Genomic DNA, 17,171 nt, shown 5'->3' with positions numbered 1-17,171 from the left:
AGCAGAGATGGAGCAGATGTTGGACGCATTCTTTGACATGGATTCCAACATAGAAGGCGACAACATTGAACGCAGTACTGGTGACCAACCTCATCCATCCCATTCATATTGACGGCATGATAGCAATGATGAGGAGAACAAGATGATGCAAAGTCTGGCACGCATGCCGCTCTACACTGGTGCAAAAATCTAAGTTCTCCGTACCGCATTGGCAATGCTTAATTTGCAATCTGTCTATGGTTGGTATGATGCTTCAGTCATAGAGCTTTTCAGGTAAACATATTTATCCTAAGCATGGTAAAGTGCAAATTACAAAGGGTTGACTTGTTCATGTAACGTCAGGTTGCTGAATGAGCAAATCTTGCCAGAAGGGAATCGCATGCCCCCTACCCGTCCAGCCGCTAAAAAGCTTCTTATATACACTACAAGAGTTTGTGTGCTCTTGTGACGCTGTTAGCGACGGAAATACATTGGGTTTTTATAACCCCCGGCGTCGCTAAAACCGTCGCTACGAGCGTCGCTACGAGAGCGTCGCTATAGGCGTCGCTATATGCGTCGCTATGAGCGTCGCTATATAGCGACGCATATAGCGACGCCTATAGCGACGTTTACACAGAAGACTATAGCGACGCTACAGAGCCATAAATAGCGACGCTTATAGCGACGCCCGAGAGAATTTTTTTTTGGTGGCAGAGCATTGAATGCCCTGCCACCCATCAACCATATTGTACTTGATTCACTTTTTAAAAAAAGTGCAAAGGTAGATAATAGACCCAAAATAGTCACCCACAAGACGCATTGTTTGCAAAATTGACAATTGTACACATCATAGGCAAAATGAATTGATTGAAAAATGTAATAATGACAATTGTACAACATCATAGGCATAAAGAATTGATTGGCAAAAGGAACTGCGATGACAAATGTAATAATATACATGGTTCAAAAAGACGTATAAAATCCGTCTCATGATACATAAGCTATGAGAAACCCTAAACTAATGCTATCTAGCTACGGCTAAACTGACGTCATTTAGTCAGACGTCTCATCGCGTCCAAGCGGCGTATCTGTCGGATTCTGCAAAAAAAGACAATAAGACAGCTTTTAGTAAGTATAAACATATAACGACATTTATAAAACAATACAAAAAATAAAAAAGAGTAAACCCTAATACTAACCATGCCGCCGCGAGAACTGAGAATGTCCATCAGGGCGTTTAAGCCCTTCCTGCCTGCGTACTCGCGCTCGTACGGTGTGGGATCACGTCCTGTCATCGACCACTGTCAAAACATACAAAGATTTCATTATGTTAGAACTAAAAAACTCATAAACCCTAAACTATCGAACATGCATAAAGAGCAATGTGAAAAGACTTACAAAATCGGCCTCAAATGATGCCCATCCACCGCTCCCCAAGTGGTGCGAGCTCCCTGCCTCTACTCGCGCTCTGGCTGCATCCTTTTGTTGCTTCCACTTGTCGGGATTCTCGCGCGCTGCTTTCTTCGCATTCTTCCAATCTTCTTTGGCCAGCCAATCTGGCCTGTTCCACCCATTCTTGATTGCTTTTTGCACTTCGGAACGCTTGTGTTTGCAGTATTCGCGCATTCGAATCTTCATCAGGTCTTCATTGAAGCGCTGATCCCGTGTTGGAACGGGAAACTCATCATGAAGTATGCTGATGACTTTGTTTTTTAAATCACTTGGTACTTCACTCCATTTGTTTAGTATGTAGTGTCTAAACAGCTGAGAGCAAAGACCACGCATGCGCGAGATCACCTTCTTGCCGTCATCATCCATGATGATGCCGCCGCTGATGTCGACGGAGTAAGGCAAGCCCTCTGGCCGGTGACGCGTGAACCTGGGTGTCCCGGTAGGGGTCTCTAGCGGCGTGTCGATGGGGGTACGGACGTCAGGTGTCTCCACCGGCGTCTGGGCCCCGAAGCGAGGAGTGTCGAGTGGGGTGGCTCCTGGCGGAGTAGGTAGAGGTGTGTAGCTTCTAGGAACAGTCAGCCGTGCAAAACCTGGCGTAGATGGCGATGCTGTGGCTGGTGTGGGGGCGGGCAAAGAAGGGGAGGGTAAAGAGCCTCGTCGAACACGAGGCGGTGTGGAGGCATCGGTGGCGGAATCCCCACAACAACCGCCACCGCCACCACTAGAGCGCCGGTGTCTAGACGAGTGTGAAGCTCGTCTCGTCGACGCCGAAGCTTAGGAGCGCGCCGAATGCTCCGAAAGAGAGGGAGATGCGGATGGTGTAGGAACGCGCGCTGATGCGCCAGAGCGATGACGCTCCACGTACCACTGTCTCTGCTGCGGTGACAAAGAAGAAAGAAACTCCTCATCATCCATACCTGCATTAAACACACGAATATTTAAACTTAATATTGAATGAATAGAGTAGACAATGACGCAAAGACCATTAAATACAATGACGTAATGACGCATATAAATACAATGACGCAATGAATCGAGTGACGTAATGACGCATTAGAAGAGGCAAGTCGAAAACTCAGAATTTTCAATCAAAAGATGTGAGCGCGAGTAGAAAAGAGCGTTATACACCATGGAAGGTACTTAGAGAGCCAGAGCTTTTACAACACGGACCAAAATTGTTCAAATACAATATTTGTGGCTTTAAGAGATCTCTCTCTCATCCTCGCATAACTCAGCATAACTTCCTATATCTATATAGAGCTCTCCGTTTAAACACATATCCTGTGTTTCATTTTGTAGCTCCTCTGCATGCACCCCATATAGAGTAGTAGCATCTTGATGCTCGTCTGACACCACCGCAGCGGCTTCTGATTGAGCATCTTCTCTGATCTCCTCCATTGATGTCGTTGTGATTGGCACATGGTAGCCTTCATACGTCCTTGCACTACGAGGGGCTACCTCTATGACGTACCACCAGTTTGATGTAGACTTTGTAGGATGAAATACTACCTGCCAGAGCCACATAACTTACATGAGAGCTTTCAAGCACATAACTTGTAAAAGGGGGATGTTAACTATTTATATACTTACTTGTTCACAATGCTCGGGTAGTACGAAAGTGTCTCTTAGGTCAGTCCATTTCTTAGTAGAATCCACCTCAAGAAAACCAGACTCTCCTCTACGTACAGTAGCGTTGCGACCCTCCATGATTATCTTTAACCATTGCACGTCGAACAAGTCGACAAAAAATCCTCTGTAATCGATCCTCAAAATCTCTTGCAGCGTGCCGAAGTAAGTGAGTTCCGCCACCACAGGATCTGCATCAGAGGAACGTCGTCGACTAGACTGTTCAAATTTTGCCATGATTCCACAATCTTGAGTAAAACGCTTTTTGTCGATTCGTTCCACCCTAAAATGTCGACCTTTACACCATGCTGCTGTGTATGACTTATACTACAACGAACAAAGATTATGAGTGGCCGTTCAAACGTTTATAAATAAAGTCACTTGCTAGTCGTACATTGCAAACATACCTTGGTCGCGCAACCCCGAGAGTACTCCCACTCTTCTTCATTCACTTCGTCACCGCATTGTTGTGCGCTTTTCAATTGGTTGTGCAACCATCTTAAGCTCATGAAGGTTGGTAGGCTCTCCAGAACCGCTGGATAGTGCATCGGTGGTCGTCTTCCCCGTCTCCACTCGATTCGTGCCCTTTGTCGCTCTTGCTTTGCATCCTCATATTGTGAAATCCACTTTTGCATCACTGGATTGTGAAGCATGCAAAATCGGTTGATTTTAGCCTCTAGATCTTCCGTCATCTTCTTCTCAACACCGAGATTGCACATGACAATCCCAGATATGCGCTCATCATCTATGGTTCGCCATAGCGTGTCCCGGGATTTATCAAATCCGTCTAGCCACTCTCCAATGTACACTAGGGACTCTGATACCAACCAACGTTCTGCCATGCTACCCTCCGGACGTGCCTTTTGACGCACATATCCCTTAAGCGTTTTCATGAAACGCTCTAAGAAGAACATCCATCTGGAATGAACTCTGCCAGCTATTTCCACCACATCAACTATGTGAACAAGAAGATGCACATCCATATTCCCCACTTTATATCGCCCTGGCACAATCAAGCTCAGCCATAGGTGCCCCTTCTTCGTAGTCAACCACGGGGGAATGTTGTAGTTGACGATGACAACGGGCCATACACTGTAAGATGTTGATCTTTGACCAAATGGATTTACGCCATCCATAGCCAGGCCTAAGCGCAAATTTCGAGCTTCCCTGGCAAAATCCGACCATGTTCCATCTATATGTTTCCAGGCTGCGCAATCTGCAGGAATTCGTAGCACACCATCCGAAGATTTATTCTCCTCATGCCATGATGCTAGGGCGGCCATGGACTTACATTCGAAGAAATGCTTGATGCGAGGAAGCAAAGGAAAATATCGCAAAACCTTTTGTGGAATTTTTGTCCCGTGGAGATCTACTCGATATCTTTCGGAATCACATTTCGGACAGTTCTCCATGTCTGTGTATTCCCCTCTGAAAAGAATGCAGTCATTAGGACAAGCGTGGATAGAATTGTAATCCATCCCCAAGTTTCGCAAAATCTTTCTTGCTTCATCTCGGGAATCTGGCATCACATTGTCAGCTGGTAGTATGTGCTCTTTCAGCAATCTACACAACATAAAAATATGATACAGTCGTGTAAAAATCTATCAGATCATTATACATTTAGAGTTCTATTAAAGTAAACTAATTGTAATAGATCACCTAAAAAGCGCTGTGACGCTAGTGTCACTCCATCCAAACTTTGCCTGCATGTTGAGAAGAACCAGGAGTGCTTTCAATCTAGACATACGTGCTCCATTATACAATGGCGTATCGGCTTCACTTTTCATATCATCATAGATAAGACTTTCTGAATCCATGATCGTTTCGATCATTTCATCAATCTCGGGCTCAAACATTGCCTCGTTGGGAATGTGCTCTGCATGATCATCCCCTGAGCTGTCAGAGGCTACATCTTGTGGCCTCACATATGCTGCTTGACCAAAGCGCCTGCGAACACGTCTATTGGGTTGCAAGATTGCTGCTTGTTGGCCAGCGTCAGAGTCCGACGAGTTATAATTGGCAACAACTCGATCTATAATAGATGGATCGAACTCGCCAAATTCGCGAACGTGTTGCAAAGAAACACGTCTTGTCCGTCGCACAGCATGCTTGCATTGATTACAAGGACATAAGACCCTCGTTGAGAGATAGGTGTTTCGGTTGGACGGTCCCACATCCTCGTCACTACTCATAATGAGGATAAAAATCTTATAACCTGGACAACAAATTTAATATTCTATTGGCATTCTTCGTCTTATCTCTCTCTCTCTCTCTCTCTCTCTCTCTCTCTCTCTCTCTCTCTCTCTCTTTACCTCACATTCTCTAGTCATGTCCAATCCCCGCACACCTCGGTCTAGAGGTGCACGGAGATCAGAACCACCGGGTTATAATCTCGTCTTTATTGGTCAATACCTATATTTGTGGGTACAAGAAATCTACACACCCACGTCTACATGATACTGCATGTAGTGGACAAAACCCCTTTGCCTCTTCTCTAGCTGTAGCACTTCACAGCATCTTAACATCTTTTCACAGTAGATCTTTTCACTGTTCGTCTAACTCTAAACCCTAAATCGTAAGTAATTCTTGCGTGGACTCGATCTAACGTAAATAAGCGTAAATCTAAATAAACGTAAATCTAACTAAAAATAAAGCTAAATCTAATTTAACGTAAGTCTAATGACTAGAGGTTGTCTAGATGGTCATTGTGTCGGGGATGTAGTGACTCTTGCCGCCCTGCAGATCCACCTTCTTCCCTATCTTCTGAAGACATTTCACCAGTACTTTTGGATCGACGGAGCCCACCATGAGTGAAGGCAGCAATACCCTATATTCCATTGAGGGCTTTCTTCACCCGCTTCATGCAGGCATCGCAGTCTATGGAGACCTAAATCTAATCTAATATAACGTAAATCTAAATCTAGCTTAAATAAACGTAAATCTAGTTAAAAATAAACCTAAATTTAATTTAATGTAAGTCTACACATAACCTAATCTTTAACGTCTTTTAAGATAGTTTCCTACGACGTTATAACTCTCTTCTTCTTGAGTGTGTGCGCGTGTGTGGATGTGTGTGCCAATAAAAAGAGATAAATGGTATAACCTTTCTATCACCCATGCCAAGTATGATAGGTTGATTATGCCATTTCCCTCTTGAATAATAGGTCTTGAGTTCAACTCCTCGTCGGCTAGATCTTTAGGTCTTTTAATTTTAATTAGTTTCCTACGATGTTAAATTAGTTTCTCTCTCTTTCTCTCTCAATGTGTGTGCGTTTTTTTGGATCGTATGCATGTTTTCTCCCTCTTTTTCTCTCTCAATGTGTGCGTTTTTTGTTTATGCATGTTCTCTCTCTCTTTTCCTCTCTCAATGCGTGCGTTTTTTGTTTATGCATGCTCTCTCTCTCTTTTTCTCTCTCAATGTGTGTGTGCATTCTTTGTTTATGTATGTGTGTGTGCGTTTTTGTTTTTGTTTGTACTCTCTCTCTCTCTCTCTCTCTCTCTCTCTCTCTCTCTCTCTCTCTCTCTCTCTCTCTCTCAAAAACACTATGTGTGTGTGTGTATGTGTGTGTGTGAGAGAGAGAAAGAGGGGAAGGGAACATGAGAATGAGGAGAGGGAAGGAGCATACCTGGCTCTCCTTCCTCTCCTCGTGTGTGTGTGTGTGTGTGTGTGTGTGTGTGTGTGTGTGTGTGTGTGTGTGTGTGTGTGTGTGTGGAGAAGAAAAAGAGAGAGAGAGAGAGAGAGTGAGGGAGAGCGTTACCTGCTCCTTGCTTGAGGGCGCCGAAAAACTCAGATCTGAGATCTGAGTTTTTGGGCGCGCTCGGTTATTTTTTTACCCCAGTCGGTGTCGCTATGAGCATCGCTATAAGCGTCGCTATGAGCGTCGCAAATTTATTTGTAAATTTGCGACGCTCATAGCGACGCTTATAGCGACGCTCATAGCGACGCCGGGAATTTTTTTTTTGAGCGTCGCTGTGTGAGCGTCGCTAATATGAAGAGCCTCTTGTAGTTATACTAATTTGGGCTTGGATTATTAGAAAATACATGCATGTCCTAATGACTGTGTACTTTTTCGCAATGAGTATGCAAACCTGAAACAGTGTCCCAATTGTGAATCAAACAAGTATAGGGAGGACACACAAGGAAAATTTATCCCTGCAAAGGTCCTTCGACACTTTCCTATCATTCCAAGAATAAAGAGCATGTTCAGGTGCAAGTCCATAGCCGCTTTGATGACACGGCACTCAAATACTAAATTGACAGATGATGTTATGCAGGTACATGCTGACTCTCGTGCATGGAAGCAGATAGAGAAAAGTTGGCCTACATTTAAGAACGAGCCTCGATGTATCTGCTTTGGTTTGGCAATGGACGGAGTAAACCCATTCGGATTATGGAGTTCGTCATGGAGCACGTGGCCTATTTGTCTGGTCTCAATGGATCCAGAGATGTCCCGAATGTGGACTACTGAGGTAAACGTCAAGCTGACAGGGGACGAGTCGTAGGGACAAGGCATCGTTAGGAAGATGGACATCACAATGCGAGAAAAGGTTAACTCAGACATCATGCAAAAGTGGCTAGAGAGGTACAAAGGGGAAAAGCAATAACGTTTGATAGATCGCCTTCAATTCAAGCACAACCGTGCAACTAGAAACCTTCTTTTTCCATACCAAAAATTGCCTGACTTTCCAACTGGGCGGTGGTTAGATGCGACACTCTCAGAGGCAAAAAAGAGTGGAGTGTTTGTTACTTCTCTCTCTCTCTCTCTCTATCTCTCTCTCTACTTACCTCTCTCTACCAACCTGACGAGCCTAGCTTGATGACAATTGTAAAGAAGACCACTCTCTATCCCTCCTTATCTCTCTGTGATGCCCTTTGATGCCGACCTCTATGCGTCTCACAAATTAATGTGCACCATGCATTATATCATCTTTTTTGCAATGTGTGTGTGTGTGTGTGTGTATATATATATATATATATATATATATATATGTGTGTGTGTGTGTGTGTGTGTGTGCTAAGTTGTCTTATACGTTATATGGGATATGTATAATACGTCATATACGGGTGTATTATATATTACCTCATATTATACAGTGCCACGTTAGTAAAAATGGATAACTTTATATTTTCTTGTTTTTTGATCGAAAAAAACTTTGTACAAAGTATTTTTTGATCAAAGAATACATTGATCGGAAAAAAACTTATATATAGCGGCAGCGTGCTTTGAGACCATTATTCACCACAACAGGTATTCTATGTCATAATCAGAGATTTTTTTAATTAAAAAATTTATGATTCAAAAATCATTGAAATTTAGAATAGTTTTAAAATTCTTTTGATTAAAACCAATTTAATCTTTTATTAAAATTTGATTGATTATTTTTTTTGGTTCAAATTGTGTAATCTTTGTATGTTGTGTAGAGCTCATACTCTCACTCATACAGGTGTTTATTTTATAGGAGTCACTTGCTACATGCTCAGTTTATTGACATGTGGAAGTGAATTAGTAATATAATTTAGAGGTTGCCGTTGTGTGCAGAGTGTACTCTCACATGAGGTCATTAGTTTGCAAAATATAATAGAATAGAGATCAATTTTATTTCGGTATGTTTGATTTTGACGCGCAGATATTTTCTCACCTCGAAGGGAACATAGGTATAATTTTTTTTGTCCTATGTAGAGCCATCACACTATGCTCTCACTGGAATTAATATTCAAGAATCTCATTTTTAAATACATTGATATTAAATTATTTTTATTTGGATTCCTACATCTATCATACTGCGTGATCGTATATGTGCAACAACTGCAGATAGATAAGCGCTCAAAGATCTAACGTGGAGTGCAGGAACTTCATGTTCGCACTTCAGATATATATGACAATCATCAAGGTTTGCAATTAATCCTCATGCAGTTACAATGAGAATCAATTGCAAGATTTGATTAATATTATCGATTATCATAATGTGTGTAAGTCGTAAGCTTGCACTCACTACAAGAGTCCGCTTGAATTCGACGTCAAATTACTGGCGTTAATGGCGGGTGTCGGTATATGTGTAGGTAAAATTGGAGGGAGATCAACTTTTTTAAAATTTAACTTTTGAATTTCCGACGCTTGTAACGGCAGCTATTCCAATGCCTGTACCGAGGCCCTTTTTGACATCTGTATCGAAGTGTTTTCCAATATCTCTATCGGCGCCTGTATCGACGGACTCTCAAAAAACGAAACCCCGGGTCTTTCCTTGCGAATTTCCCTCATTTTACGCCTCGTCTCTTGCCCTCCTCCTCCTCACCTACTATAGATGATCTGTTGCCCAACGAGTTGTCGGAGGTGAGATTCTTGCCTGTGGACTATTCCCCAGCATCATTAAGGTGAGATTCTTTTCAAGTTTGCTTGTAGGTTTTCAAGTTTGCTTGTAGGTTTGTGTGTATGTGTGTCTAACATAGTGTGTGTGTGTGTGTGTGTGTGTGTGTGTGTTTGTGCAGGTTTGAAGACGTTTTTAAGACCCTTTCTTGCTCAAATAAGCCGCATGTGAGTGCTCAAAAGTTTATGCATTTTTATTTAATTTAGATTTATATTGTATATTGACAAAATAAAATTTTATTCATTAGGCTTTCAATGCTTTAAATTTTTGTGCAATTTTATTTTGAAATTATGCTTTGAAACAAGTTTGTTTTGAAATTATGCTTTGGGATAATTTTGTTTTGAAATTATGCTTTGAGAAAATTTTGTTTTGAAATTATGCTTTGGAGAAATTTTGTTTCGAAATTATGCTTTAGAGAAATTTTGTTTTGAAATTACGCTACCATCTCATCATCATCATGCGATTGATGAGGTTTAGGTTTAGGTTATAGGTTAGGTTAGAGCTAGCGGCAAATAGTGAAAAAAAAGCAAACGAACTTCGAAAATGACTCGTGTATTTCAAAAAACGCCACTACAAGACGTCGCGCAGAAGTCGGCGCACGTACTGGCGAAATAGCGTCAATTTTTAAACTAAAAAGCGCTGAAATAAGCCTCGTAAAAGACGTCGATATCGTAGCGTCGGTATGACTATCGGTATAGCTGGCGTCGGAATACGCAACGTAATAAGCATCGAAATTTAAATATTAAATTTTAGCGCTGATACCGTTGGCTCTACCGACGCTCATACCGTGACCTGTACCGTCGACCAAAACCTGCAAATTTCTTTTGGGCAGAGAGGGCTGGGAACTAATGCTGCATGTACTGCAGCAAAAGAAAACATCCCTCTCTACCCAAAGGAAGAGTGCACAAGTAACCACACTCCATCTACAAGCTGACGCTAAAGAGCGAGTGTATGTTAATTAGCAAAATTGTAAGAATGACATAACTTGTTAACATAATTAAAACATGAGTTGAAAACTGTAAAACCATAAATATAACCTGTTTGCCATACCATAACCATTACCATAACTTGCTTGTCATACCATAACCATAACCATAACCATAACCAAAACCATAACCATAACCTTGCACAACCATAACCATAACAAAACCATAACCATAGCAAAACCATAAACATAAGCATAACCAAAACCAAAACCATAACCTTGCACAACAATAACCATAACCATTACCGTCAAATGATTGTCATACCATCATAGCAAAACCATAATCTTAAGTTGACTATCAAACCTTAACCATAACATCTGTGCCATACCATAAACATAACCATAAACCATAAACATAAGCACTACAAAATTGTACATATGCAAACAATCACTGAGTGAGAAGACCCTCATAGTAATGCCTCCCAATCGACGTCCTCCCTCCTCCTACAGCTGGGTCAAAACGTCCACAAGTCCATGCTTGTACCCATACTTCTCCTCTCGACGTGTCAGAAGGCGCTTCACGATAACTTCCTGTAAAATTATGGTTTAATCATTAGATAAATCTTCAAATAACATATATATTATCAATAATTTAAAGCATACGTATAATACTTACAAACTCATGTCGAAGCGTATTGTAGCCTCCACTCCCAAGATATGACGCTCCAGCAAACTCCAAATGTGCTCTGGCTGCATCTCTCTGTTGCTGAAATCTATTGGGATTGTCGTGTGTCTCTCGTGCAATCCCCGTCCACTCCTCTGTGTCCAACCATGCCGGCTTGGGACTGCCTTCATTGTACCTGTCTCTGGCCTCTGACCGATGGCGTGACATTGTGGACTTCGCCACGCTCAAAATCCAGGCGTTCGAGAACGTATCGTATCCCTCTGTCGGCCTGTACTCTCTCTGAATGGCGTCGACGATGTAATTCTTTCTCTCAGTATCGAGGTTTTCCCAAGTCTCCATCACAGAGTGACCAAACTGAATCGTACACAACTGTCGAATCCTATGTTGCATTTCCTTTCCGACCCTATCTGCCACAACAGCCCCATCCCTGATCCTGTACACCTTGCTAGGATCATGCTTGTGTGATTCCCAAGGTGTACGTGGTGTGCCCATCGGTGAACTATCTACCAAAGAGAGCAGTGGACGCTCTCTCGGTGGTGTGGACGCATCGATAGAACCGATATCACAGCAACCACCGCCTCCGAAACGACGGCTACGTTGTCTCAAGGATGAACCACCCATCGATGTAGAGGACACACGAGTCCTAGGCGTAGCAGGCACACTAGACTAAGGTGTGGGGTCGCTCGGTGTAGGGACCACACTAGTGCCAGGCGTAGGGTCAGCCGTAGTAGTTCTAGAGGTACCTGCACCCCAAAGGTGTTGTGCCATCGTGATCTGCTCTGGTGTGAACTGAGACAAAAACGAGCCTATCTGCTCGGGTGACATGCCAGCCAGAGTGACTGGAAAACTAAAACTAGGAGAGTATGGCTCATCATCATTGGCCATGGCTAATCATACACAAGCAACACCCACAAAATACATTAGTTTACGCAAGAAATGCGTAATCAATACAAATAACAAATCAACAAAACTGCTACATAAATGACAACATCTAAAGTGTATTGTAGACTAATAAAAAGAGCTTTACAAAAGGTTTCCTAGCAAAATTCATTAGTTAATCTCTCATCCTCTATGAGATCTGATGCACCAAAGATGTCTATCTCAATCTGTATTTCTGCATCTTCGTCATCGAACTCTACTTCTTCATCACTCTCTGCATCAGCTTCACTATTTGACACCTCATCTCTAGGTTCAGACAATTGCTCAATGCTAACATCCACCTCAAAATCTAAACTTGAAGTTGGAATCGGTCCTGCGCTTTGTTCATGAATCACCTCTTCGAGCTCAACATCCAATCCTTCACACACTTGCTTGCTACGTGGAGCAACTTGAACAACATAGAGCCAGGAGGGTTTAGACAGATCATTCTCATCATTTTCTGTCGATAGTGGATCGTGTATGAACACAACTTGTTCACAATGCTGCGGAAGTACAAATGTATCCCGCGCATCTGTCCACACCCGCCTAGAGTTCACTTGAATCAATCCACTTTTGTCTTTGCGCACAATTGAATTAGAACCACTGGTAATAACTTTGAACCACTTGACATCAAAGATAAACATATCAAACTTTCTAAAGATAATCTTCAAGATGTCTTGAATGTAGCCAAAGTATTCAAGCTAGCCAGTCTCTGTATTCTCATCTCTGGCACTACTCCTACTTTCTTGGACGAAGCTTGCCCTAACACCATTGTCGAAAGTGACCCTTTGTTCGTCGACCCGTTGCCTGAAGTGCTTCCCATGCGACCACAAAGCTCCATATTTGTGATACTGCAGCCACAAAATTGAAACAGACTAAAAGTTATTAAACCAAAATAATTTTCATGTGGAGCTAAAAAAAGAAGAAGTGAAATGTACATGCCAATCACAATCCCTTGACATCTCCTCTTTCTCTTTTGCAGGTGGACGAATCATACGGATTGTTCATACAACATTAACATGCATCAAACTCTTGTTCTTCTTCTAGTCACCCAATCTGGATGGAAAGCCAGTCTTCTCAAAACTTCCTTTTTTCTATTTCTTCTTCCCAATAATGCTTATTGGGATTGCTTCCCATGACGTTAAAACTTCTCTCCTTCTTCTTTTAAATCTCTAAGCATAGATTGTGTACTATAATGATCTATATCTCTCTTATTAATTCAAAGGCTTCTACTATTTATTCCATGACAATTCATCTTCATCAAATTCTAAATTAATTGAGCTCGAGCTTTAGAATCTTCCTATTCATCATACACAAAAGGACATTCACAACCTCTCCAACACAAACATATATAAATGTCAAAGTTTCTGGGAACACTTGGATTCTCTAATGTTGTGCCTCATGGCACAAGTGTATGGGTAGAAGTAATCGTTTTGCTAAAACAATCCAAGTTGTTCCAATTTAAAATAGCACTTTCATTGCTACTGTGCTAGAATATTGCTATAGAATGTTTGGTCTAGCATGGCCTGCCATGGAAAGCTCTCCATTGCATCCCAAGTTACAACGAAATTTTTTTATCAACTCTACTTTTTATATCAATGTTTATCATCAATGAGATCAAGATAATGGATGAGCATTCAAAAATAATTTTGCAATACACAACACATGTAGCTGGTAAAGAAAGTCAAGTGGCGCGCAATGGAATATCAAAGAAGGCAAGAACATGATTCTCTTATTGTGCTAAGCTTGGTTGAAGTAAGAGGGATGGTAGTAGTAGTAAAAATAGTTGTTGTTCAAGTCCAAGCAACACCAAGCTGTGTTGTTTCATCCTTAAGGGGGCGCAAGTGCTCTCAAGCCACGAGATCATGGACTGATCATCCATCCTAATTAGCGATGGAAAGCCCTAGGGCAATTAAGAACTGTATTTTCATGCTAGCTTGCTGGTGCCATTCATTAAGGGCCGAATTAACAGTAGAAACATACTCCTACATTTTCCCTCACCTGTGAAATCCAAGAGTTCTTTCCATCAAGGATTCTTCTGGAAATTCATAATGACTAACACAGCAGCAGCCAGAACATTGCCTCAAAGATTGGATAATCACTAGTTTGAAAACCCATAACTAACGAATCTGTATAAGATGCCCCAGAAAATGATGTCAAACCACTGCTGTCAGATCACATTGTACATAAAACGTGTATCAGGAGCATAAAATTTATAAACATTGTACCTACTCTGCGAACAAAGCCAGAAATCAAAAAGAAGGGGCCCTTCTTTTATAAATTGTCACTCTCCAGCCAACAGCCTCTCTACTCATCCATGCATTGTACCAATTTTGGAGCCTCAAGAAGACCAGTGTCCAAAAGATCAGTCCTAGCTAGAGTTTAAGGCATCTAAATCTGCCCACCAAAAAATGCAGCAGAAAACCATGGGACATTATAGAACCTAGTTAACTGGGGCTTACATATCCAGCACACAAAAGCGTCTACAATGCTATTAGACCCCTTTATCAAAGTTTATTTGTCCCATTACACAAGTAATTGATTAAAAAAACCAACCATATATACGTTGTTTTAAGCCGAGCATGCTCCCCTCCAAACCTGACCTTACGTTCAAGGCTACATGTGAGCATTTATAAAAAGTAAGAAAGCCCACTCTCATGGTACTATGGCGCTATGTTAGCTGAAAGTGCTAGTTCTTTTCAAGTTTTCTAGGATGGCTTTCCATCATTCTCTGCCATGTGACCTTCATGGTCTTGAAAATGCTACCATCTCCATCTTATAACACATCCATGCACAGCATTTTATGAAAAACCAGGTGTAGAGAAATACTAAATATTGACAGAAAATATGATCCTCGCCATAGTCAGATCACTTGGAAGAAGAGATGAAGACCACATGATCCCCATATGACAGAAGTTAATTACCGTATTTATATATCTTCTATTTTGGTTTAGCTTAAAGCTACATAATTATCGTTGGCCTTTCTCATACCACTTACAGTTGGGGCCATACTTATAATTTATAACCAGGTAGGCATAGGCAGTATATATATGAGTATGATAGCTTAAGAGCTATGCTACAAAATAAAAGCCTGCAATAGTAACATATTTTACGTGCATGCATGCGCACAAGGGAGAGCTAGAGAGACTAGGATGGCTAAAAGGAGCTTTATAACAAAAGGCAGCCGTTGCAAGAACTTGCAGCAATCAAGGTGAAGTATAGGGGCAGGGCTGTATCGCAAGGTTCTCAAGTTCACGATGCTGAATGTAAATGAAGAAAGCTTGGACATTTGTTACCACTTTGCAATCCTTCCGTGCAAGATCGTAGATGCAAAACTCAAAACAACCCATGCTAGAATCATCAGCTTGCAGGCGCATGAAGCAAACGTAGCCTCCGCGAGCATACCTCCACTTCCAAGCAAAGAGATGTGGTTGTGAAATAGCGGGATCATTACATTCACCTGGCAAAACATGAGAAAGCTGTTCCCACTCAAAAGTAGCACTTTCATTGACGACAACACTAGAAGATAAGCGCCAGATTGCTGTGGTATTTTTGGATTCTCTGCTTCTCACATTGCCGGCAACCAGGAGCTCTTCATTGTGCTTCCACAGGCAGAAAAGATCTGTAAGATTGGAGGGCAGATGTACCGGCTTCTCATCACCATACGGGGTAAGGGAATAATGCTTGTGCCACGTTAAGGAAGCTGTATCAAAGAAATACATGGTTCTACCCAGAAAGCAGTAGAAGCGTCCATCGCTCGTGTAAACGCAATGTCTCCATTTAAGCGGAATACTTGAGAAGTCAAAATCTTCAGGGCTCAGAACTGAGGCTGCGACTGTCCAGAGGCCAGTAAGGGAATTGTATAAGGTGGTTACCAAGGGTGTATCTCCTGTTCCCTTCTTCAGACCTGGGGTCTCGGCTTGTCCACAGAGAAGAACCTGATATGACATGCTCGGCCAGAGATACGCCATGCCAACTGCATGAATTCGACGGCCGAAGGCAGGCTTTGGAGACTGGAGGAGCTTGTTCTTCTTTGTGACAAAGTTGGTGATTGTAAAGTTCTTGCAGTCACGGGACATGGAAAACACCAGGCCACAGTCTGTGGCCAGAAGTTGCTCACCCTCCCACCGAAGAGGCTCCACTTTGCTCCGAAAGCCCGCAGAGTGAAGGCAGCGGAAGAATGCAGACTGCTTTGCCCTTGTGTCATACACAAGCATCACGTTCTTGGCAGGAAAATTGTACAGAAGAAACCAGGCACGCTTACTGTGAAGGCGGGCATGAAGGCATGCAAAGGACGGAGAGCGGGTGATGATGAAGAGCCATTGTTTACAGACCAGCAAGCATGGTGAAAGCGAGCGAAGAGAAAGGAGAGCTAGGATCCGCTCCAGGATGCCTTCCTCTAAGTTCTCCCAAGTGAGCAGAGATGGATCCTTCAGCTTCATTGACAAGGATAGGCCGCGCAGTGGCAGCGTTAGCTCTTGCACGTTGGCCATAGCCAAGGCTCAAGAGTCAAGCAACCCAACGAGCTCGAAGTGCTCGCCGTTGGATGAAAGTAGATGTAAGCAGATTTTTGGGCGGGAACTAAGTTGGGCCCCAGTCCTGCGCACGTTCAAAAATTGAAATGACCTCGGCCCTCGCCTAAAGGCTGGGTTCACATTGAGGCGGCGGAGAAAGATGGGCAACATGCTCCATTTGGACAATTGTGTTCACATAGGGCAGAGGAAGTGGGGAAAAGGTCGTCCATGTCAGCACATCATTTCTTCCACCCCCTTCCGAATTTCTTCCACCCCCATGCGCGCGGTCACCATTTGAATTCAGATGCTTGAAGAAAAAAGCACTAAGGTTTCCCCCACATGTTAGGGGGTAATCGTCAGATTTCCAGTGATTTGATGGATGTGACCTATGCTTAGACACACACACGCACACACACAAGAGGTCAGGTTAACTTTTGTTTGGGCCAACTGCAACTCAAAGAGGTGCCTTTGAGGTGGAGTTAGTGGAAGGGGGAGAGGATAACTCAAAATAGTTGTACCCTCTTCGTGTGGGGATCGGATCCCCTAAGTACATTCAGCTGGGCAATAAATGTTGGCTTATCTCGAGTACCATGGGCTTAAAATCACGACCTTGATTGTATGAACCACTGTGCCAAACACCTATGTGTCCTTGACAAATATAACATTTGCAAGCAAGTAGTTGTAAATTCACTCAATTTTTTGTAAA

At 42.5% G+C, this 17,171-nt stretch overlaps 1 protein-coding gene across 1 annotated transcript; it reads right to left on the bottom strand.

The window, feature by feature from the left end:
• Nucleotides 1-12,154: 12,154 nt before the first annotated feature.
• On the bottom strand, nt 12,155-16,550 carry LOC147437159 (uncharacterized). The gene is made up of 2 exons (XM_086485863.1): nt 13,953-16,550; nt 12,155-12,802 (listed from the first exon to the last, which is right to left on the bottom strand). Exon 1 carries the CDS (start codon nt 16,442-16,444, stop codon nt 15,158-15,160), a length of 1,287 nt encoding a protein of 428 aa, XP_086341989.1. The 5' UTR covers nt 16,445-16,550; the 3' UTR covers nt 12,155-12,802; nt 13,953-15,157.
• Between the last annotated feature and the right edge of the window lie 621 nt (nt 16,551-17,171).

The sequence above is a fragment of the Adiantum capillus-veneris genome, chromosome 17 (genome assembly GCF_014529385.1).
Source record: "Adiantum capillus-veneris isolate H3 chromosome 17, ASM1452938v2, whole genome shotgun sequence".
Lineage (NCBI taxonomy): Eukaryota > Viridiplantae > Streptophyta > Polypodiopsida > Polypodiales > Pteridaceae > Adiantum > Adiantum capillus-veneris.
Note: the sequence above shows the minus strand (reverse complement) of the source record. Positions and strands in the feature narration are given on the sequence as shown.